At 44.6% G+C, this 22,560-nt stretch overlaps 1 protein-coding gene across 4 annotated transcripts in view; it reads right to left on the bottom strand.

Annotated features, from left to right (window-relative positions):
- The window catches only part of LOC146187532 (uncharacterized), a 291,822-nt gene that overhangs the window by 109,809 nt on the left and 159,453 nt on the right, over positions 1–22,560 (bottom strand). For all 4 annotated transcript variants that reach the window (XM_084607738.1, XM_084607739.1, XM_084607740.1 and 1 more), the window contains 5 exons: positions 16,700–16,875; positions 16,502–16,640; positions 16,192–16,366; positions 15,958–15,982; positions 4,141–4,199 (listed from right to left, as the gene is read on the bottom strand). In XM_084607738.1, the coding sequence (XP_084463864.1) occupies positions 4,141–4,199; positions 15,958–15,982; positions 16,192–16,366; positions 16,502–16,640; positions 16,700–16,875 (574 nt within the window). The remainder of the gene's footprint in view (positions 1–4,140; positions 4,200–15,957; positions 15,983–16,191; positions 16,367–16,501; positions 16,641–16,699; positions 16,876–22,560) is intronic.

Here is a 22,560-nt window from a genome sequence, read left to right as displayed (position 1 = left end):
AAAGAAAAAAAACCCATGATTTGTTTTATCAAATCGATAGAATTCATATTTAATTGGTATTCAAATACAACTACTTGGGCGTATACAACACTTCCAATATGAGTTGGCGACGTCATATTGATTACGCGACTGGAAAAGCTTGCCGCGTTCTTGGTTTTCTCAGGCGTGACACAAAACAATTTCCTCCAGACATCAAAGAATTACTTTTCAATGCTAACGTCCATTCAGTATTAGAGTATGCATGTTCAGTGTGGGACCCTTGGCCTAAGGTAGACATAGATAAACTGGATAGGGTACAAAGTCTTGGAGTGCGATATGTGTTTGATAATTACAGCAGACACTTCAGTGTTTCAGGTGCCAAAGACTCTTTTGAATGGCACTCTCTAAAAAACGCCGATATACACTGCACCTAAAATTTTTCCATTGTATTTATCACAGGAAGGCTGGCATTAACCGTGACTTGAATATTCATGCTCCAAACTGTTTCGTTACGGCTTGACTCTCCATTAAAGGTCAAGACTGTGGCTCAGAGGGCTATGGGACAAAACATTATGAGATAGGAAGCGTGCAGAGTGGGTCAGAGAAATAACTCAAGTTACTGACATTCTAGTAGAAATTAAGAAGAAGAAATGGACATGGGCAGGACTTGTAGTGCGAAGAGAGGATAACCAATGGTCGCTTAGGGTAACAAACTGGATTCCAAGGGAAGAAAAGCGTAGCAGGGGGCGGCAGAAAGTTAGGCGGGCGGATAAGATTAAGAAGTTCGCAGGGGTCAAGTGGATGCAGCTATCACAGAACCGGGTTAATTGGAGAAATATGGGTATTGGGTATAGTGATGCTGATGATGACGATGAAATTGGCTGTAAAACTGATACATAGAAGCTTTCATTTTTTCCAAGATCGATCAGAGACTGGAATAGGCTGGCCTAAGAAGTAGTTCCAATTACGTCCTGCAAATCTTTTGCTGCTACTCTTTAAATAAGCTATACATGAGATGTATAGCTTGTCACCTTTGCATTGTTTTTCTTTTTTTTCTGCATATTTGCAACACACATGATGTTAAGCATATTCAGTCGATTGCTCATATTTGGTAACATACACTCAAAGAATAAACATGCATTAGTGTCCGCATCTGAATTCAGCCTGATATTAAATGCTTGCGTATTAGGCGCTTGTTTACTTTTTCACATTTTCTCTCGGTGCACTCCAGGAACTGCATCATACTTGCCAAGAAGATGCGCAATTGTAAGTGCTTTTTTTTCTGTTGCTCCACTTGATGCTAGTAAAGCATCCACCCTCAAGTGCCCATAGTTGAACGTATTGCCTCGTATGTCTAATTTTTCTTGTTTTATCTGAAGCACTGCCCTAGCTGAACTTGGTGGCATGTAGACAAATGTCTGCAATTAATATCTTTGTTAATCACTTATAAAAAATAAATCCTCGAGTGGCGTATATATACATTCTTTTTCTTTTTGCTGGTAACTTCCACGGTGACTTAAATTAGTATGGTTATGAGTACATATGTTTTGCTCGCACACTGTATTTGTCATTTGTATAAGCGGTGATTAGGGCACAGAAAGAACACCAAATATATATTACAGATTACTGAGGATTTAAGATAAATGTTATGTATTGATAAGCGCAAGCTGCAAAAAAAAAAAGGTGTTCATAAAGAGCACTCACAAAGTGCAAGCTTTGATTTGAATGCATACTGCTTTTCTGCGCATGTAATTCCTTCAATAGAATTAAATTACCACTCATCGGCAGCAGCCTTTATACCCTTATGGAAAAACAAGCTTCGTTGAAAACAATGCATACAAACCTCTCATCTGGACGATTTCTGGCTGTCCGCAAGAAGAAATGTTTAAAGTGTTTCAAATAAAATTTCAAACAGAGCGCTGCTCCCAAGGAATACTCTAGCGTGTACGGAGTCTCTGGAGAGATATAAATGAATTCCAGGGATAAGTTTATGCACCTGGAATATGTAGCTTCTTTATCAACTATTTCACCAATTGCACAGCGTGTGAGAATAGCTCCAAAAAGCACCGCGCTGCTCTTCTGTACCCCCGCTATTCCCGCAGCCGCTACAAGCCGAGTGGTGAACGTGGCACCCCTGTTGCACGTCACACCCTCTCGTGAAAGTCGGTGGCTGGCATCGGAAAAGCGGCCCGCTCTTCGGCGCACACTGCCCAATCTTCTAGAGCACTATAGCTCGGCGGTTTGGCATTTCAGAGAAGAGTAGCTGTTAGCATGCAACCATTCAGAATTGTCTGGCCAGCAGTCGTCTTTACTACTGAACGTTTAGGGTGAGATCGTAGCTCCGGTGATGTAAATATGTGCGCTTCTACACTTTTTTCTTGTTTTAATTTTTTTTTTTCACTTCACAGTAAGAGGGTTGACCTATATTCCCACCCAGCCTATAATACGGTTTATACAGCAGTTGGTGGGCATTTCCAGCTGACCTCTGTAGCTTTTTGCATGCACCTATGGGAAAATAAAAGCTCGCTTATGTCTTCTGAACTTATCTAGAATAGTGCTCGTGCCATATTCTATTAAGCTACGGGTGTCAATACCCTGGAAAGAAATGTTTTTGCTCGTGTCTTTTCGACACAACACATGTAGTTTTTCGTCTCTCAGAGGCCAGCTCAGTCTAGAACACACTTATGGCAAGTTGGATATGTGCAGCAAATGGAATCACCTTTCAGCTGACAATCATTATGTTCTTTTCATAAAGCTTATTACTCAATCGATGACATCAAGGTTTTTCTTTACTCTTCATAAATGTGATGAATTACAATATGCGGTTTTGTTTCTTCACGGTAGCCTGTGGCCCGTCGGGGCACTTGACCTTGAGCCACCGCCGCGCTTGACAGATGGCTTGTCGTCGCCATGGCAACGATGCTGCAACGCGATAACATTTGCTCGCTTTCTCCATTCCCACCCTTGCACTCGCTCCGCGGCGGTTCCGCGGGGTTGGGGTTTGGGGGGGGGGGGATGTGTGCTCCATGGGCAGAGGAGAGAGGAGACGCTTCGTGGATATAAGCGCACTTCACCTTGGTGGAATCAGCCCCCCATGACATTTGAATTCATGTTACCTCTATACCACGGGCAGGAGCTGCCAACTCGGGTCGCTCCTTTCATATTAAAATCAACCTGCCAGAAGCGCTTCCATTCTCATTACCCCTATGACAAGCTTGGTTGAAGCGTCTTTATAAGTGGGCTGGTAGCTTACGCTCTCACGTCATACCCTTAAAGGATGAGAGTCCCCAATAATGTAGCACCTTACACTAATAGGGCGTGATAGGGGAATAATGTAGCAGGCAAAAGAAGGTTTCGCCGTTGCTTTCGCAATTCAACTAGGGTTAACTAGAGCTAAACCACAATACATGTTTTTGTCTTTCCACAGCTGTGCCACATCAGTCCGCATTTTCAATATGTTCATCCTCGGCAGGACTATACCTCTGCCATATTCCTCCAATTACCTGTGCCAGCTGTATCCACTTGACCCATGAAATGCTCACTCTTTTACTCTCTGCATTTTTATTCTAGTGTGTTTGTTGCTAATAGATTATAGTACTTTGTAATGGCTTGTTATTTATTCTAACTCTGGTGCATTTTGGTTACTAGCACTGCCTTTTTTTTGTTATCTGTGTACTGCTTTCTACTTTTCTAGCAAGATTTCTTAAATACTAGTCTCATTACTAGTAACATGCCTCAATTTACTGCACTTGCCTCTACATGCTCACTTTCTTTGCCTGTAATATGCTTGTTAAAGCCCTATTTTTCTTTGCAATGCTCTGGCAATTAATGACAACAATTATGTATCATTCTAAAAGAATAAAAGCATCTTTTGCAAACTAGGAAAAATTGAGATCACTGCTCGCCGGAGTGGTGCAGTGGTAAGACGCCCGACTACTGTGCCGGAGCTCCCGGGTTCCATGTGCTGTGCGATGTCAGCGCACGTTAAAGATCCCCAGGTGGTCGAAATTACTCCGTAGCCCTCACCTTTCTCTCTTTACACTTTCACTCCCACCTTCCTTCCTTCCCTTACGGCGCGGTTCAGGTGTCCACAGAGCAAGTGTGACCGATACTGCGCCTTTCCCTTCCTGTGAACGAAATCAGCTGTTCTAAACTACTTACCCGAGAAGATGCTCGAGTCGAGAGCAGCAGCCTGTGTCAGTGTTCCAGACCTCGATTCCCTGAAATATGTGAGGACAAAAGAAAGGTTTTGCCCCCATCAAACCCAGCTCTGCACCTAAGGTAGCAGTAGAAGTAATTGTTGAGCAATGCAATTTGCAGCGTGATGAAAATATATCTCGCTTTGCCCCACCTACTGTACCCTCCGTCCACTACAGGCCTAAGACAGAGTTTTTCATTGTAACAAGGCAGTAGCGTCTATGAATCGCAAGTTCACTTACACCATCTAAATAATTCATCATTAATTTTTGTCTCTTGCAGTTTCGGTTTCAGCCGCCAACAATGGCTGTAACGCCACTGACATGCTGAGGTCACGCAAGACATGTAAAAACTGCTTACTCATTTCCAGTGTATTTTACCATTTGGACGATTTCCTCTTTTTTGCTGGAGGCTAAGTGCGGGAAGACAGAAAAACGAAAACACTGAAAACAAGACAGGACACAGCGCTTAGCCTCCAGCAAAATCCATGCACCAACAGGCCTGTAAGAATGTTCTGACGATTTTATCACTTGGATAATAACTAGCACAAATTAAAAAGTACAAAGCAGCGACCATATTGAAGCCTTACGTGACCTTAGAACATCAATGACATCACACCTGGCAGTTTGAAGCAGAGGGGAAAAAAAAATAATTATCTTCCACTTCATACTTCGTAACGTGCTGCATACTATGCCACAGGCATAATAAGCAACAAAATTTTGGTGTGTGTCTACTCGTTCAACTGGATGAGCTCAGAAGGTTTGAAGAATTAATTTCTTTGAATGAGATAACATAATAAGGCGGAAACTTGGGCGAGTTGGAAAGCATTTGAACTCATCTTTTCTAGCGCTTCTTTAACGCACAAGGGACATCAGATGAAGGAGGAACACATAAGAACAGGACGGACGCTAGTCTTCAACTGTCGTTTAATGAAGCAACATGTCATATATGAAGACTAGCGTCCGTTCTTATGTGTTCCTCCTTCATCTAACGTCCCTTGTGTGTTAAAGAAGCGCTAGAAAAGATGAGAGATAACATAACCTTCGATTTAGAAAGGTAATGCAAGAAAAGAACTGCAACACAAGGACAAGGCACGCTCTTTTCTTGCATTGAATTATGAGCCCTACTAACTGCAATGGCAGCAAGCATCCAAGTAGTCTCTAAGAGACGTGAGAAAGAAGAGCCCAAACAAGAGGTGAGCTTTCTTCGAAAGCACTAAAACAACAATAGACGGAGCAGAAACAGACAGGGACAAGCGCTATCGAAAAATGTCAAACCTGCCCTTCTGAAGAGATGAACACTACGAGAAACCATCTGGGCTGTGATGCCGTGGCAGGTGCATCAACACCACCATTGCTAGCTTCAAAAATGAGCCCAGATTTCAAATCGAAAAATCAATATGGCCAGCTTAATGAGGGCCACTCTCCGAAATCAACCCCACAAACAGCCCAGAAGCTCAACGAAGCAAGCAAGAAAGATCTCAACTAGCAACTATCATTAGCAATAGGCACAAAGTGCAGGTACAAAAAAATCTATGCATGCTGAAGGACATACTACGCCAAGGGTTGAGATTGTGGCCAGCTACTATATAAGCACTGCTCTGCCAATGTGGAGAAAGAAAGCACCTCATCCATGGAGGAAGGAAAGAACTTAGGAGAGGCCCTGATGTCATTTTTTTTAAGCCGGCGCGGCCGCGCCTTGACCAGATGTGTCGTCGTCTCTCCTCCTCCTTTACCCTCCGCATTCTCTTTCTCCGCGACGCTCACATACCTAGGGCCCTTAGCAATGCTGTTGCTAGTGGCCCGAGTTTTCATAGCAACAGCGTCGCCGTTGTTAATGGCCCGACTTGGCTAACCCTAAATTTTAACGTCACTTCCGCACACTTTCTCCAATGCATTGGGAATGGCAAGGGCTTCTCCTAAGTTGTTTCGTTCCTCCATGATCTCATCCACTCTTCATTAGACTGCTCTGCACAGCTCCCACAGAAAGAGAAACACAAGGCTCTCACTCTTTAAGCACAGCTGCATGTGTAATGAGGCCAATCTGCCGCTGCTTGCAGAAGTGCTACACAGAAGGTGTTACAGTTTCCATGACTAACACCAAAGTAACTCAAAAATATTTGGCAACAGCAAATGCATGATGTATATGCTTTCTAACATCCCCAGAGAAATCCTCCACATTACAATGGGTGCCTGCAAAGAATTGTTTTTGTGGTTGCATTGAACCTCCCGCCGATCTGTCACCATGTTGCACCCAGGACAGGAAATATGTATCAGGTTCCAAACGTGACCTTGCAGAGTGCTTGAAGGTTGCTTCCAAGACCATATTTAATGAACTCCCCGCTAAACCAACAATCAAGTGCCTATGTGATAGCTGAAAGCACAGAAACAGTTACCAGTGCACAGTCTCCTGTCCATTACCAGTGCATCGCAGCATGGTATAAAAAGCACTGACTGCAAAGAGTGCCACACGAAAAACGACGGTGTGAAATACAGAATGTGGGGCGTTTGCCCTCTCCTCTAGCTTAAACTGCGTGTTACTCTAACCAGACAGAAAAGTTTCTTGTTCAGGACGTTTTCCATGAGGCACAGCGAAAAAGAGAGAGAGAATTAAAAATGCATCACACACGCAGCGACGGGAATATTTAATGCACAGGGTATAGACCTTATGCAAAATTGCTGCCATCTATCGGACGTTCAGCAAACCGCGCTTACGGCTGCTGCCGTCGCGTTAGCTGCATCTGCTTTGTGCTGTGATTTCCATGTATTTGTTCACATTCAAAGCAAAAAATGACGGAATAATAGACGATTGACTTCTACACGCTGCCTTCATTCCAATTTTACTTCATGAAGAGATACTGCACTGCCAAAACTTCTTGCGAATGGTGGTAACAGCGTAACTACAAATGACAAGACCTTCGTTGTTGCTCCGGGGCATTCCTTGATAGGCTACTCAAATACGCGTCCATGAAAGTGCCAAACATATTGATATTGATTCCGGATGTAAAACATGTCTCCGATGTCATTACGCCTGCACGAAAATGCTTAATGTTGTTTTTTTTTTCTTGTTTTGTTTTTTTTAGTATAGGGCTGATGCCTAATAAACACTGTGCTCTGATGAACCTTTACAGCTCCCAGTGAAGCGCGCGCACTACTGTTCCCATCCTCTGTCTGAACGTTAAGCAGCTAATGTATCTCGTTAGTGTGTAATGAACCATATAGCAGATCCCATATTCTATATATTACTGGCTAAAACCCCCAACCACGTGAATTTGGCGGCGAAACGCGACCGGCCAGTGACGTGATTCCGTGCGCGCTGATCCTCCTCAGATATGTAGCTCCTGTTGCAGTCACATCGTGGTTCTATTTTGTGAAAATCAATATATAGCAGATACTGCTGCCTGCGAAGTCCCATAACTGAGGCCTGCTTTATACCCAGACACAATGTCAAGCTCCTATGTGGGCGCGTATTCGAGCAGTGCTTTGTGCAATGCGCAGTTTTTGCAGCAAAACCTCTCTCCTCTCCAATACCGCATTTTTCTTTATCTTTCCGTAATTCTTGACGGAAGTTTTTCGTTGCCCATGTCAGGGATGAGCTCAGTAGTGAAACGGGGGGGGGGGGAACGAGGTTTAATGGCTTTCTTTTCTTGTGAAGATATTGAATGAAAAAACTAATCGCGCTGAGTTCTCATGCAATATTCGACACTAGCGACCTTCTTCACGAAATCGTTTTGCGAAAAAGTAGTGAACGTATACAGGCTGGCTGTCTAATGTTAAATGGCGGTTTTCTTTCTATAGCTGCCGAACATATTTTGCAAAGTCCGAATTTATGGGGCGTCCAGTCATTTGACACTTGAAAGAACACAAATGTTTTCTGTGCGAAGCTGTGATGCATGGGACTTTTTTTTTTTTTTTGTCATATTGCAAAACAACAAACATTATTTGCCAGCAGCAATTCAGGGAAGTAGTAGAATGTACCAAGCAATGGGCATACAGAAAATGTGATGCATACATGTATAGGGCTGGGTAGTTTTAGAGAAAATAAAGCTGGAAGACATGTGTGCGCTCATTATTTCTACTAATGCGATAGCCGCAGTACCAAACCTCACTGCGAAGCGTGGTAAGGCTCGCTACAAACAATATTGCTCTGTGGATAGTGTTAAATGGTTAACAGTTCCAATCCCTACCTCATTACAGTGTGTTCATGGCGCGCCATGAAGGTTAAATGAAGAAACAGCATTATTCAGTGATATGGATGGGAGAAAAGAAAACTGGCGTGGTCCAAATTAAGGTGTAACTTTTTTTCGATGCACCTCACACAAATCACAGAAAAAAATCTCGCACTAACAAAAAAAAAGCAAACAGCGCGGTGATCGCCATCACTATAGCAACAACAATCATGCGAACTCGCAACAGACGAGAGCAGCTAAAGGGTAGGGGCAGTTGCTATCACGTATATACTCCGAGTCATTTCTTTTGCAAGTCGTGTTCTGGAGACACATCTCTGCAACTGAAGCCTGGACGTAGACTATATTCAATTCATCGATAAATTGAATGCGTAAAAATGTTACAATGTTGCGCTGGAATTTAAGAGAGCAGTCTGGCGCTTTCGAAGTGCCGAAATCTGTTCTATCTGGATACTTGGACATATACATAGGGGCGAAATCTGTTCAGCTTGTATATATTAAACCTTAAAAGCTGAGATGATTGGCGCAACAAGGAAATCAGGAACACTCTTGCACATCTTTTATGCGAAAAGGCGATGCACAGTCCGTCTACAGGCAAATTTAACACAACGTGGGCGATATATTTTGTCTGCCTCAGCCCCAGGTACTGATTTGCAATCTTCCAATGCACGCTAAATAAGATATTTTACAATTCAGGCGCGCCGTTGGTTGAAAGTGCGCCTAGCGCGACAACCACGTGACAGCAGATTAACACAAGACTCAAAAAAAGAAAGAAAGCTCAAGGGATGTAACTTGCTGCTTTTTTTCTTCTACACCCTTATTTTAATTTTGCGTACAACAAGGGGCACAACAGTATGACGATATTATCAGTAACAACGAGCATTAATGCAGCCGGCTGCGCAACCCCCTATGCCGCTTACCGCTCCTCAATGCAGCTACCCTTAAACATGGCAGAAACGCTTGCGGCGGCCGATAGATGGCATTTTTGCATAGGGTTTACAACGTGGAGTGCAGCTTCACAGCGCTAACCCTGTGTGTTCACACCATGCACACATCTCAGGAGAGAGACTTCCGCTGCTCAGTTAACATCCTTGCCTGTTCTAAGAACACTAAAGAGGTGGACAGGAAATGAATGCGATGAAAATTGAAGGAAAATGTGGCCAAGTATGGTCAAATTAATAAGGGTTGTACAGAGTAAAACGTTTAATGAAACGTTCAGTTGAGCGAGTTGGTTCACCTTTCAAAAGGGATACATTTAGCGCGAAACAAGTAGGAAACGGATGAGGACAGAACACAAGAAATTGTTTCGTCTCTTGTGTTCTGTCCTCGTCCGTTTCCTACTTGTTTCGCGCTAAAAGTACCCCTTTTCAGAGTAAAACGTAGTTACCGCATTTACTCGCATAATGCTCGCACTTTTTTTTGCGGAAAATTGATGCTAAGTTGGGGGTGCGATAATTATGCGGGGAAAATTTTCGAGTAAATGTTTTGGAGCGCTAAAAGCAAATTTAAATAGGTGCGAATCGGAATTCTAAAGCCAGCTATTGTAAATACGTATAATCAAAACAATACTTTCAAGCAGAACTTACCCTTGTTATAAAAGTACAGGGTTGCAAAAAGCACAAATTGCTAAAGCACCTTATTTACCGCACGAAGCCTCATCATTACTGCCCACGTTTCGTGGTATAATGCTCACAGCAGACCATACAGTTCCACTCTTGACCAGAGACTTGATCAGAGTCCGTATCGGCACTTCAATCGCCGTCTCCAGTAGCGCACTACGCAGAACTTGTTGAAGCCGAAGTGCCTGCTGGCAGCGCGGTTGCTATGCTGCAGTCCGCACTCGAAAGCTTTCAGCTTAAAAGCAATTGTATAACTTGCGTACCACCCCACCGCGATGCGGCACCAATAACAAGGTAGACGGTCGAACAAAGCAAGTAACACAAACAGAACGAAGGAACAATGACAACGAGACGTGGAGACACCTCGCAAAATGGCGACGACTGCAAACATTATGGAAAAAAAAAAAAGAGCATAACCGATGATCCACCCGAGCACGCTATCGCCGCCTGGCAGCGCGTGCACAAAACGAGGCTACCTAGGTTCAGTAGCTCCAAAGATAGCGCTTGTTACTACTAGCAAACAGCAGGGTCGGAGCAGAGATCGGCTGATGCCTGGCAGGCAGGGCTGTAGCTTTTTCGGCGGTCCGCAACGGCTCCGTGCACAGAGGTAGTTAGAAGTGAAGCAGAAGAAAGCGTAATAACGGAGTCTGAGCCCCAAAAAATGGCAAGAAGGAGGTCGAGAAAGAAAAGTACAAAAAAGAAATTTAACACTACGATCAGCTACATAAATATGCAAGGAGGTAGAAAAAGAGCGAAATGGCTAAATATAGAACAGCAGTTGAAGGATGATAAAATAGGTGTGTACGCTCTTTGCGAGACTCATCTCGGGGATCTAGAAGATCCGCCGTTTATAGAAGGCTACGCCTGGGAAGGGTGCAACAGAACGAGAACGGAAAAAAAGGGTGGAAGGGTAGGTATGTTGATACACCTGGGAACAAATTGGCAAAGAATTAAATCATCTTGTAAAAAACATATCTGGGCATCAGGAACAATTGCCGGCATAAGGATATGGCTAGGGGTAGTTTATTTAGGAACAGGACACCAATGCAGGTAAGAAAACAAGGATCTTGTTGAATGTCTCAGTGACGATATTAGCCAGTTTGGAGATGGGGCCTGGGGGACATGAACGGCCACATCGACGATCTGGATTGATACACAGATTGTAACGGGAAGCTAATGCTAGATTTCTGCGAGCGACACGACCTAGTTATAGTAAATAAAGAAACAAAATGCGAAGGCCAAATCACGTGGGAATTCCGCAACAGGCAGACGACCATTGACTACTGTCTAATGTCGCAGGGAATTTATTACAAGGTCACAAAAATGGAAATAGACTAAGAAGGGGAGTGTAGTCTGGAAAGTGATCATAAACGTATTAGTCTGCACATGGGGTCCTTGATGAAAAGAGAACTGGAACTTAGACAAAAGGTAAACGCAAAATTAAATTACGATCGAATAGCACAGAGAGCAGCAGACATAGAGGAAGCAAAGAGAAAAGCCCCACGAAAGACTGAGATTATGAACAGGTAGAACTACTCATCAGGAGGAAAATTAAGGAGGTTAAAGTAGCAAACCGCTGAAATGGAAAGAGGAAGCCACGGAGCTGGTGGAATAAGGAAATCAGGGAAGCCATTGAACAATGACGGGCTGCTTCAAGGGAACACCGAGCGGCAAAGAAAGCACAGGTACAGTCGAACCCGGTTATATTGAACCCGGATATATAGAGTTTTGGTTATATCAAACTCACGAAATATCCCCTTGAAAATCCCAGGTAAAAGTATAGGAAAGCCGCGTCATGTATCGAACTCAATTTCACCGGTCGTTCCATATATCGAACTCCGCACCACGCACTGGAAAGTGTACCTTCCCCAAAGACAATCGCATCACCCTTGGCCTTTTGACGCGTGACGTTTTCAAGCCACGCGCCGAAGGATTGAGGGGACAGTTCAGCGACGGCTGGTCTGGGCAGCGCCGCGCCCATTCCCCAAAAGCACGCGCGCATCTGCAGTTATCTTTTCCCGCGCGCCAACACATGACGTTTGCAAGACATGTGCGTGGGTGTGCCCATTCTTTTGCCGAGCTATCTCTTTCCTTCAGCACGCGCTACGCATGCGTCAAGCCAGCTCAGGCCGTTTTCAGACAGAGGTTGGACGCTTTCTCCAGCGTGTGTTGCGAACCTCTGCGTGCGGCGGCGCGGCGGCGGACATGGCTATGGCGCCAGCGGATGTTAAGAAGCGGCAGCTCTCTCTCTGTTTTTTTTTTTGTTTTTGTTTTTTACGAGAGTCATTTTTTCTTATCATTGTGCTGTACGCACGGCGTAGCGCAAGATATGGCGGCTGCGGACGTTAAGAAGCGGCAAGGTTTTTTTTTTTTTTTGCGCGGATGTTTATTTTATTTTTTATCGTTTATCCTTGCATGTACGAATCAACGAAAGCATGCGGTCAGCTGCTGCGATCATGACGCCCGCCCCAAGCGCGGCGTGATAAATCGAACCAGGCTTGTGCAATCAAGCCTTCACGGGCACTCTGCCAAGTTCGCTCCCCGCCACCGGAGGAGCTATAAAAAGATAAACGCGCCCCGACGTTATCGCTGCCCAGCATCTTGGCACGCTGCCAATGAGCTGTGGATGAGACGACCGAAACGGACTCACGCGCCCCATCGACATGCAAGCGAAAATACTCGCGATTTCTGTCGCCGCGGCGACACAGAAACCTTGTTTTGAGCTGCCGCGGTGGCTTGAGCGGTGAGAGAGACGCAGTTCCAACAAGTTTAAAAATTTTTGCTCTGTCGCTGCCGCTTGTCGCTGAGATCGCTCAGTCGCTTGCATGTGAGCGAGCTGGCCTTAACGCATTTTTTTTTTTTTTCAAATTCTCGGGTGCAAAAGTGGAGGGTGGGTACATTATGAGAGTGGGTTGATTACGCGACAAATACGGTATCGTTTTTTCGCATCGTAAGTGCCGTCACAAGCCGATTTCTGTATATCGAATTATTGTTATATCGAACTATTTTGCGATCCCCTTCGAGTTCGATATATCCGGGTTCGACTGTATCTCAGGGGGAAATCGACCAAAAATGGGAAGCATATCGACAAAAGAAACTTCAGGTGCAGGCCCTTGTTCAAAGTAAAATAAAGCAGTCCACCGATCGCTGGATGGCTGACATACACTATGCCTCTAGAGGCGTAGCAAGAAAATTCTGGAACCATATAGGCTGGCTAGGTAAAAAGAATCAAAGAAAGCAGAACCGGATTCAATATAACAAGGGAAATTGTTTAAAGGGAGACAACGCAGTGAACTGCATTACATCAGTTAGAGCCGAGTCATTTAAGAGCGATGATAGAGTAATCTCCGCAAATCACGAAGCAACATAAGATAGCAGAATACAAAGCAGCTTAGAACTGACCAATCTAAACTGGGAAAAGGCAAAAAAAATTTTTTTCCTAACACATCTACAGGAATAGATGGAATTCCGATCAAGCTGATTAATGAACTTGGTCCAAGAAGTAAGGAAACATTGTTAAAAGCTTTGGAAACAGTCATAACGAATAAGCAAATTCCAGACAGCTGGCGGCAGAGTAAAATGAATTTGATTTATAAAGGGAAAGAAGAAAGGATACACATAAAATCCTACAGGCCGATTACCATAACATCTGTTATGTACAGGTTAGCCATGCAGGCGGTGAAATTAAAGGTGCAAGCATGGGTAGAAAGTAACAAGAGACTCGGAGAACTTGAGAATGGCTTTAGAAATGGTAGGCGTTTAGATGATAGCCTGTTTGTGCTTACCCAATGCATCGAAATATCTAGAGTGGAAAATAGACCTTTGTATTTGGCCTTCCTGGACATAAACGGGGCGTACGACAAGGTAAGCAGGGAACCCCTGTGGAACATATTAAAAGAAGAAGGTATCGGTTATGAGATAATAGAGTTCATACAGGAAATATACCAAGATAACAAAGTAGAAATTACATGGGAAGGAATAAGAAGTACGGAGGATGTCAAAGTATGCAAAGGTTAAGACAAGGCTTTATCACCGGTGCTGTTCATGCTTTATATGATTAACCTGGAACGGAGGATACGAGACAGTAACCTAGGTTTTAACCAGTCATATAGATTAGGTGGAAAGGCGGTAGAGCAGCGCCTCCCCGGTTTGATGTGTGCAGACGATATTGTGCTGCTAGCTGAGAGTCTGGAAGAATTGCAAATCCTAGTTAAGTATTGCGGAGACGAAGGGGACGCTCTAGGCTTCAGTTTTAGCGCAGTTAAGTCGGGTCTGATGATTTTCAACGGCTCAACTGATCAGGGTCTTAAAATACAAGGCCATGAAATACCCAGAGTAGCAGAATATAAATATCTCAGGGTATGGGTAAACGAAGGATTGGCATATATTGAAAAGCATGAGCAATCACTTAAGGCCAAAGGGCGAAGGAATGCCGGGATAATGAAGCATAAGGCATTGTGGGGATACAATAGGTATGAGGTTTTGAGGGGTATTTGGAAAGGAATTATGGTGCCCGGACTTACGTGCCTAAAATCAGAGGTACAGTCAACATTAGAAACAAATCAGAGATCCATTGGACGATTAGCACTAGGTGCCCACGGCAAAACTACAAATGAGGCGGTACAGGGAGATATGGGTTGGGCATCTTTCGAAGTGCGGGAAGCTCAGAGTAAAATATTATATGAGGAACGCCTGAGGAAATTGGACAGTAACAGATGGGCAGCTAAAGTATTTAAATACCTGTACCTAAAAAGCGTTGACTCACAATGGAGGAAATGAACTAGGAAACTAACAAGTAAGTATGCTAGTAGCAAGGACGGAGAAATAAAGAGCATTAGACGACAGGTGAAAAACACATTGGTAAAAATTGGATAAATTCGATGGAAAAGAAACAGAGTGTGGAATTATACTGAAAGTGGAAAATGCAGATCAGGAAGGAAGCTTTCTTTGATAACTCAGGAGGCAGTGCCCTACTTTTCGAAGCTAGATCAGGGTGCCTTTGAACACGCAGCTACAAAAAAAATTGATCAATGAAGATGACGTATGTGCTGTATGTAGAAACTCCAGTGAAACAATTGACCATATTATACTCGAATGTAATGGTATCCATCCGGAAGTTGATGCAGGCGCAATCACTGTTCCTGAAGCTCTGGGGTTTAGAGATACCAGTGGCCGGGTGAATAAACCGGCGGTGGAAGCTGGCAAAAAACGACTGTAAGATTGGTAGCTTAAAATCAGAAAAGTGACATAATGTTAGTAATGTAGAAACAAAAATTCAATAAATAGAACGATGGTATAGTAAACCAATCTAAAACAATAATTAAGATATAGGGAGAAAAATGAGCATGATAGCTACTGCTACCACCCCATTTCAAAGGGGACGCTCCTGTATTTCATCCATCCATCCATCCCAGATGACTCTCAGGGTGGTAATATTACTGGTGCGATGATTATGTGAGGGAAAAAAATTCAGATTTTTGACGCATTACGCGACTGCGAACATTAAGCGTGTAAATACAGTAGGTGTAACCAATATGCCCACAGCACGTTACAGATTATAGCACAAGCAATGTGTGCCACTGCTAATGGGCAGTAGAAAATTTAAATACCTTACTTGTCATGAGCCACAACATTTTAGAGAGTTATTCATAGCCCAAAGAAAGTGGCTGTGAGAAACAGTAATAACAGTGGATTGGACCTGGCTATCAGGTTACGCAGGGCCAGCAAAAAGGCACAGGAGGGATGACATGTGCCCAACTCCAGCAAAAAGAATTTATTTTGAGCAAAGGGTACGAAAAATTTACCCACGCTCCGACATAAAAGAGAAGAAAGGAAAGTTTTCCAAGATGTACCGAAAATTACAGACATAGTTCTATGAAAGGAGATAAGAATTTTTTTAAGGCAGATTCCAGCAAAAACGAAAGTGTACAGAATGTGGGCCGGCACAAGGGGAGATGGCCAGAGCAGAGGACTCACCGGCGGTAGTTTCTGGCCACTGGCACTGCAAGTCAAGGCAAAAAGACAACTGTTGGATATACACTGCCAAAAGAAATATGAAACAAACACTGAAATCCTGACAAAAGGTGGCTCCTATAACAACCATTTGCATTCTTTTAGTCAAGGCAACAAAACCCATGGTCTCTGAAGGTGTCTCCAGATAAGTGCTAAAAAGATCCATCGAACAAACATTGCGTCCAAGCCCATCATCACCTTTGAACTGGTCCATGCTCGATAGTGACTGCCTAGCAGAGCAGGGCTGTCTCTGGGACCACAGGCTCTCAAGGCTCGGGGTCGAATAGACCGACAGGTTGGAAGTTCGGTCTGCTCTGTTGTGCTCTCGCAACTTGGCATCGCAGAAGCTCACCTGGGCCTGGAGCGAGCGCTTCTGCACAGTGGCACACATCACCCATTCAGTGTATCTGATGGCATCAAGGCCATTCATTTCCAGGTCAAAATTTCAAAGCTGAGCAACAACTGCTGCTGAACAAGCATGCAAGCCAGGCGAGTTTCCTCCACGCACCTCAGTGGCCAGCCTGTCTCGCTCCTGCGTGATGGCCGCCAGCTGCACACCCTGCTCGGCCAGCTGACTCTTGAGTGCAGCTATGTCTTTGCCAGAATGCGCAATGCCCTCCTTCATCTCAGCCAAGTGCCTGGTGAGGCTGGGGGGAAACAGGGAGGGCCATTACACCCTCCTCGCACAGAAAAGGCTGTTACTTACGCAGTCTCGCGCCGCTCACGTAGAGCTCGCTCATGGTGATACTTGTCTTTCCAGGCGGCAACCTCGTCCTTGAGTGCGGCCTCTGCCCTCTTCAGGTCGTTCATCTTCTCAGTGTAGGTTGCATTGGTGGAGACCATGGCGGCCTGAAACCGCCTCTTGGACCCTTCGTTGAGTGACTGCAACGAAGGAAAGCATACTCAAATTTCTGCCATCAAATATCTGCAGATTTACTATGTGTCCCACAATAAAATATTCTCATACTGCAATGTTTCATGTCCACATTATCAGTTACAACAACTGAAGTCAGTACTAAGACAGCTTCAAGCAGAAAAAAATCTAAGCAAGGGATTCTAATGGAAATGCAAGCATCAAAAGCAGACTGAAAACGTGTTTCACATAGCCCTTTCACCCCTTGGTTCACTGTGCCCATGGAAGAGAGCCCCCAGATGGTGCAATGGCAGTGCTTGTTGAAAGGTGGCTAATATTATCAAGAGCCCTTTGAGGGGATACTCTGTTGTTGAGGCATTCAGTTTTGAATAGAACTGCCATTACTCAGCCATTCAGTGTCTACGTTAGGCATAAAAAAAAGGAAAGCATCAGATGGTTGTCTAAAGTTCATCGGCCGGCAGGTTGTTGCAAGTTGTATGGAGTGTTATGGCATACAGACCAGAGTATGGAGGGTAAATTTAATGCCGCCATTTTGAGAGCGCTGTAGCACCTCTAATGGCACCACAGCGAAACAACGGCTCTGGACTGCCAAACTAGGCGGCCACGAATATACGTCGCGCTTCTACATTCAGAAATCAGAGGCGCGACCCAACAAGGACTTTATCGTCAATAACTCTCTGTCACGGAGCAAGTGTTTCTGACTGCGTGCACGTAAAATCGTCTCAAGTTCATTTAAGCATCACAACTGTCTTGCACAGCTCACGATGGCCCAAACACATCCAGAAGTGAAGTGAATGGTATCTTTCTATGCAAAGCTACTGCTGCTGTGACTTTTCCGATTCAGTATGTAAAATATTACACCTTCATACGATGTCTGCAAATATCTTATGAGGTGCAGGCTGTTACAATGCCTCAACTGCGATTAAACAAGTCACATTTGCACTGACGTCTCCATTCTTCCTTGAGCAGAGAAGGAATTAGCATTAATCAATGCCGGATCATCTATTCCAACAAAGATCAGGGAGATTGCTGAGGCCACAGAAATTCTTAGATGTGGCTGGGCATGTGTGAGTACCCCGTCATTATTCTTAATTGATAAAAAATTGAACTTTCTGGATGGAGGAATGGTACGATAGTAGCAGTTGGGATGCAGCACGTGTGGAGTCACTCGTTATCCATTCGTCTAATATAATCGCACTTGAAATTTGTGCCTTTGTGTGTCCCCTTTCTTGTCCCCATGTGTTGTTCCATAAGCTATGTACAACCACCTCTCCCAAAACGCAACAATGCTGGACTTTCTTTAAGGTTGTTTATGTGAAGGAATGCAAGTTGTCAAATGTGATAGCACCTAAAAATTTGTTTCCTGTTTCACTGGTAGTATGGTTTGGTCAACAAAGCAAAGCGCAAAAAACGACAGAGGAAGAGGCGAGGACAGGACATGCGCTACCAGAGAACAGAGTAGAAAGGCCCAAGGTAGTAGAAATGCACTTCAGAAGGGAAAATATTTGCCGTGTTGGTTCATCGTCAACGAAGCAAAGCGCAAAAAACGACAGAGGAAGAGGCGAGGACAGGACATGCGCTACCAGAGAAAAGAGTAGAAAGGCCCAAGGTAGTAGAAATGCACATCAGAAGGGAAAATATTTGCCGTGTTGGTTCATCGTCAACGAAGCAAAGCGCAAAAAACGACAGAGGAAGAGGTGAGGACAGGACATGCGCTACCAGAGAACAGAGTAGAAAGGCCCAAGGTAGTAGAAATGCACTTCAGAAGGGAAAATATTTAAGTTAAGTTAAATTGGTTCACAGGAAGGGAAAGGCGCAGTAACTGCCGTGTTGGTTCATCGTCAACGAAGCAAAGCGCAAAAAACGACAGAGGAAGAGGCGAGGACAGGACATGCGCTACCAGAGAAAAGAGTAGAAAGGCCCAAGGTAGTAGAAATGCACATCAGAAGGGAAAATATTTGCCGTGTTGGTTCATCGTCAACGAAGCAAAGCGCAAAAAACGACAGAGGAAGAGGCGAGGACAGGACATGCGCTACCAGAGAACAGAGTAGATAGGCCCAAGGTACTAGAAATGCACTTCAGAAGGGAAAATATTTGGCCCTGTTGGTTCATCGTCAACGAAGCAAAGCGCAAAAAACGACAGGAAGAGGCGAGGACAGGATATGCGCTACCGGAGAACAGAGTAGATAGGCCCAAGGTAGTAGAAATGCACTTCAGAAGGGAAAATATTTGGCCCTGTTGGTTCATCGTCAACGAAGCAAAGCGCAAAAAACGACAGGAAGAGGCGAGGACAGGATAGGCGCTACCAGAGAACAGAGTAGATAGGCCCAAGGTAGTAGAAATGCACTTCAGAAGGGAAAATATTTGGCCGTGTTGGTTCATCGTCTACGAAGCAAAGCGCAAAAAACGACAGAGGAAGAGGCGAGGACAGGACATGCGCTACTAGAGAACACAGTAGATAGGCCCAAGGTAGTAGAAATGCACTTCAGAAGGGAAAATATCTGGCCGTGTTGGTTCATCGTCAACGAAGCAAAGCGCTAAAAACGACAGAGGAAGAGGCGAGGACAGGACATGCGCTACCAGAGAACAGAGTAGATAGGCCCAAGGTACTAGAAATGCACTTCAGAAGGGAAAATATTTGGGCGTGTTGGTTCATCGTCAACGAAGCAAAGCGCGAAAAACTACAGAGGAAGAGGCGAGGACCGGACATGCGCTACCAGAGAGCAGAGTAGATAGGCCCAAGGTAGTAGAAACGCACTTCAGAAGGGAAAATATTTGGCAGTGTTGGTTCATCGTCAACGAAGCAAAGCGCAAAAAACGACAGAGGAAGAGGCGAGGACAGGATATGCGCTACCGGAGAACAGAGTAGATAGGCCCAAGGTAGTAGAAATGCACTTCAGAAGGGAAAATATTTGGCCCTGTTGGTTCATCGTCAACGAAGCAAAGCGCAAAAAACGACAGGAAGAGGCGAGGACAGGATAGGCGCTACCAGAGAACAGAGTAGATAGGCCCAAGGTAGTAGAAATGCACTTCAGAAGGGAAAATATTTGGCCGTGTTGGTTCATCGTCAACGAAGCAAAGCGCAAAAAACGACAGAGGAAGAGGCGAGGACAGGACATGCGCTACCAGGGAACACAGTAGATAGGCCCAAGGTAGTAGAAATGCACTTCAGAAGGGAAAATATCTGGCCGTGTTGGTTCATCGTCAACGAAGCAAAGCGCTAAAAACGACAGAGGAAGAGGCGAGGACAGGACATGCGCTACCAGAGAACAGAGTAGATAGGCCCAAGGTACTAGAAATGCACTTCAGAAGGGAAAATATTTGGGCGTGTTGGTTCATCGTCAACGAAGCAAAGCGCAAAAAACGACACAGGAAGAGGCGAGGACAGGAAGTGCGCTACCAGAGAACAAAGTAGATAGGCCCAAGGTACTAGAAATGCACTTCTAAAGGGAAAATATTTGGGCATGTTGGTTCATTGTAAACAAAGCAAAGCGCAAAAAACGACAGAGGAAGAGGCGAGGACAGGACATGCGCTACCAGAGAACTAGCAAGGTCAATGTACAACTGGTCGCGCAACTTGGAAGAAAACGCGTGCAGCCGCCTACTGCCAGCGGCATCAACTAGATGATGAGGGCTCCTGCGAACTGTGAGGCAAATTACTAGCACACAGAAAATAAGATCTGCCAGAATTCCAAAGAACTAGAAAGCAAACATAATATTCGCGCTCAGGAATGAATGCAGTTTTTGTTTCTTGCGTAAGAAAAAACGTGTCACATTTTTAATAATATTTTAACTTGTTTCTAACGGCCTCTCTCGGCCACTTATTATCCGCTGCGTAGTTGCCCAAAGCTCAGAAATGGCTCAGACCAAAGCTTTTTTTCATACGCGGGTGGGTGCGTTATCGGCCCCGGTTCAACGTTCATCGTTGCGCGCTGTGTACAGAGTGGGTTATCTGTAACAAACAGTCAGTATTTCATTCTGCTGGTTGTGGTAGAGCTTTACAGCAAGGCGAAGACTGCGTGTGCTCGATGAGAAACTGATTGCAGCTGCATGTGCGCATTTCCGGACGATGGGACAATGCTGCGTCACAGCTCGGCGGCTCGGTTCGGCCTTCCAGGCACGTCGCAAAAGTGGTGGCTTGTTTTACGGATACACGTCTGCATGAGCGGCGTATCGCTGCATGTTTTAATTGAGCGGTGAAAGTGAGATTTTATTGCCCCCAAGACGCGTGTCGCATTGCTCAAAGCCTTCCGTTCCGCTCCCTATGCTGCGTGTTTTGCTTACTGCGTCGTATTACCGCACCAACGTTCGCTGAACGTGCTTTAGCTGTTATTACAGTGATGTTCCTATTGTCAATGGGATCTTTCTCATGAACATGTTAAATGCTTAAGTTGTAAATTTGTAACCTCACATTGACTCCTTTCAGTGGCAAATGAAGCGCGAGTAAAATATGGGAATCATGAACAGGGCGAGATTTATTGGAGCGAAGCTATATCGTAGATATTTTCACTTCTCAGACGCAATAACTTCTAAATACTAGCAATCCGAATTTGAATTGCTTACCTAAGCTCTTACAGTTTGGCGTTCTAGTGCTAGCGTTAGTTATTCCGTTCATTTGTTTTTCTTGTTCTTTGACGCTGATATGTACTTTGTTAGCAAGATCTTTTACCCTTTTATAATCTCACCGCGTCTCGTTTGGAGACCTACGCTGAGGTCATTTTGTTATCACGAGGATTTCATGAAGACCGTGACAAATGAGCGGTGGTCGCTCTCCTACACTTATTTTTCATTGTCGTGAAGCGTCTATGTAAGTAATCGTGAATTAATAAAGCCATGGCTTTCTATGCAGCACAGCTTCACTCATTTATGCCCTTAGTGAAATGCCTCAAGCCATGTGGTTCTATCCATGTGCTTGCCGAATTCACTTGAAGGCCCTTGTTCACAAACGTGCCCGAAGAAATAAGCCCCAGAATGCGTTTACATGACGCGCGACGAAAGACTAGGCTAACGACGACGGAGGCAGAACGATGCTGTGATAAGGTGGTTAAAGATGCCGTAACATTTCAGTTAACGTAAAACGACAGTAGAAATCCATGTCAAGTAAAGTTGACTGAACAGTTACGGTGTCCATTTTTCTGCCTTATCCGAGCATCGTTCTGTCTCCGTCGTTGTTGGCCTTGTTTTTCGTTCATAAGTAAAAAGACAATCAAATTCCCCGCCAAAAGTACGGCACTGTGACGTCACAAGCAACGTCACGTGTTTGTTGTGCCTCACAGTTCGCAGGGGGCGCTGGGAAACTAAAGCCTCGCTCAGAGTCGACACGCAGGCCTTTATGGGAGTTACGCTACCATTTGTTCTTCTACCATGGAACAAGTAGATAGGCCCAAGGTAGAAAAATGCACTTCAGAAGCGAAAATATTTGGCTGTGTTGGTTCATCGTCAACGAAGCAAAGCGCAAAAAACGACAGAGGAAGAGGCGATGACAGGACATGCGCTACCAGAGAACAGAGTAGATAGGCCCAAGGTAGTAGAAATGCACTTCAGAAGGGAAAATATTTGGCCGTGTTGGTTCATCGTCAACGAAGCAATGCGCAAAAAACGACAGAGGAAGGGGCGAGGACAGGACATGCGCTACTAGAGAACAGAGTAGATAGGCCGAAGGTACTAGAAATGCACTTCTGAAGGGAAAATAT

This window comes from Amblyomma maculatum, chromosome 6 (genome assembly GCF_055883805.1).
Source record: "Amblyomma maculatum isolate TAMU_Amacu chromosome 6, ASM5588380v1, whole genome shotgun sequence".
In the NCBI taxonomy this organism is placed as follows: Eukaryota; Metazoa; Arthropoda; class Arachnida; order Ixodida; family Ixodidae; genus Amblyomma; species Amblyomma maculatum.
This window is presented reverse-complemented; position numbering and strand designations above follow the sequence as displayed.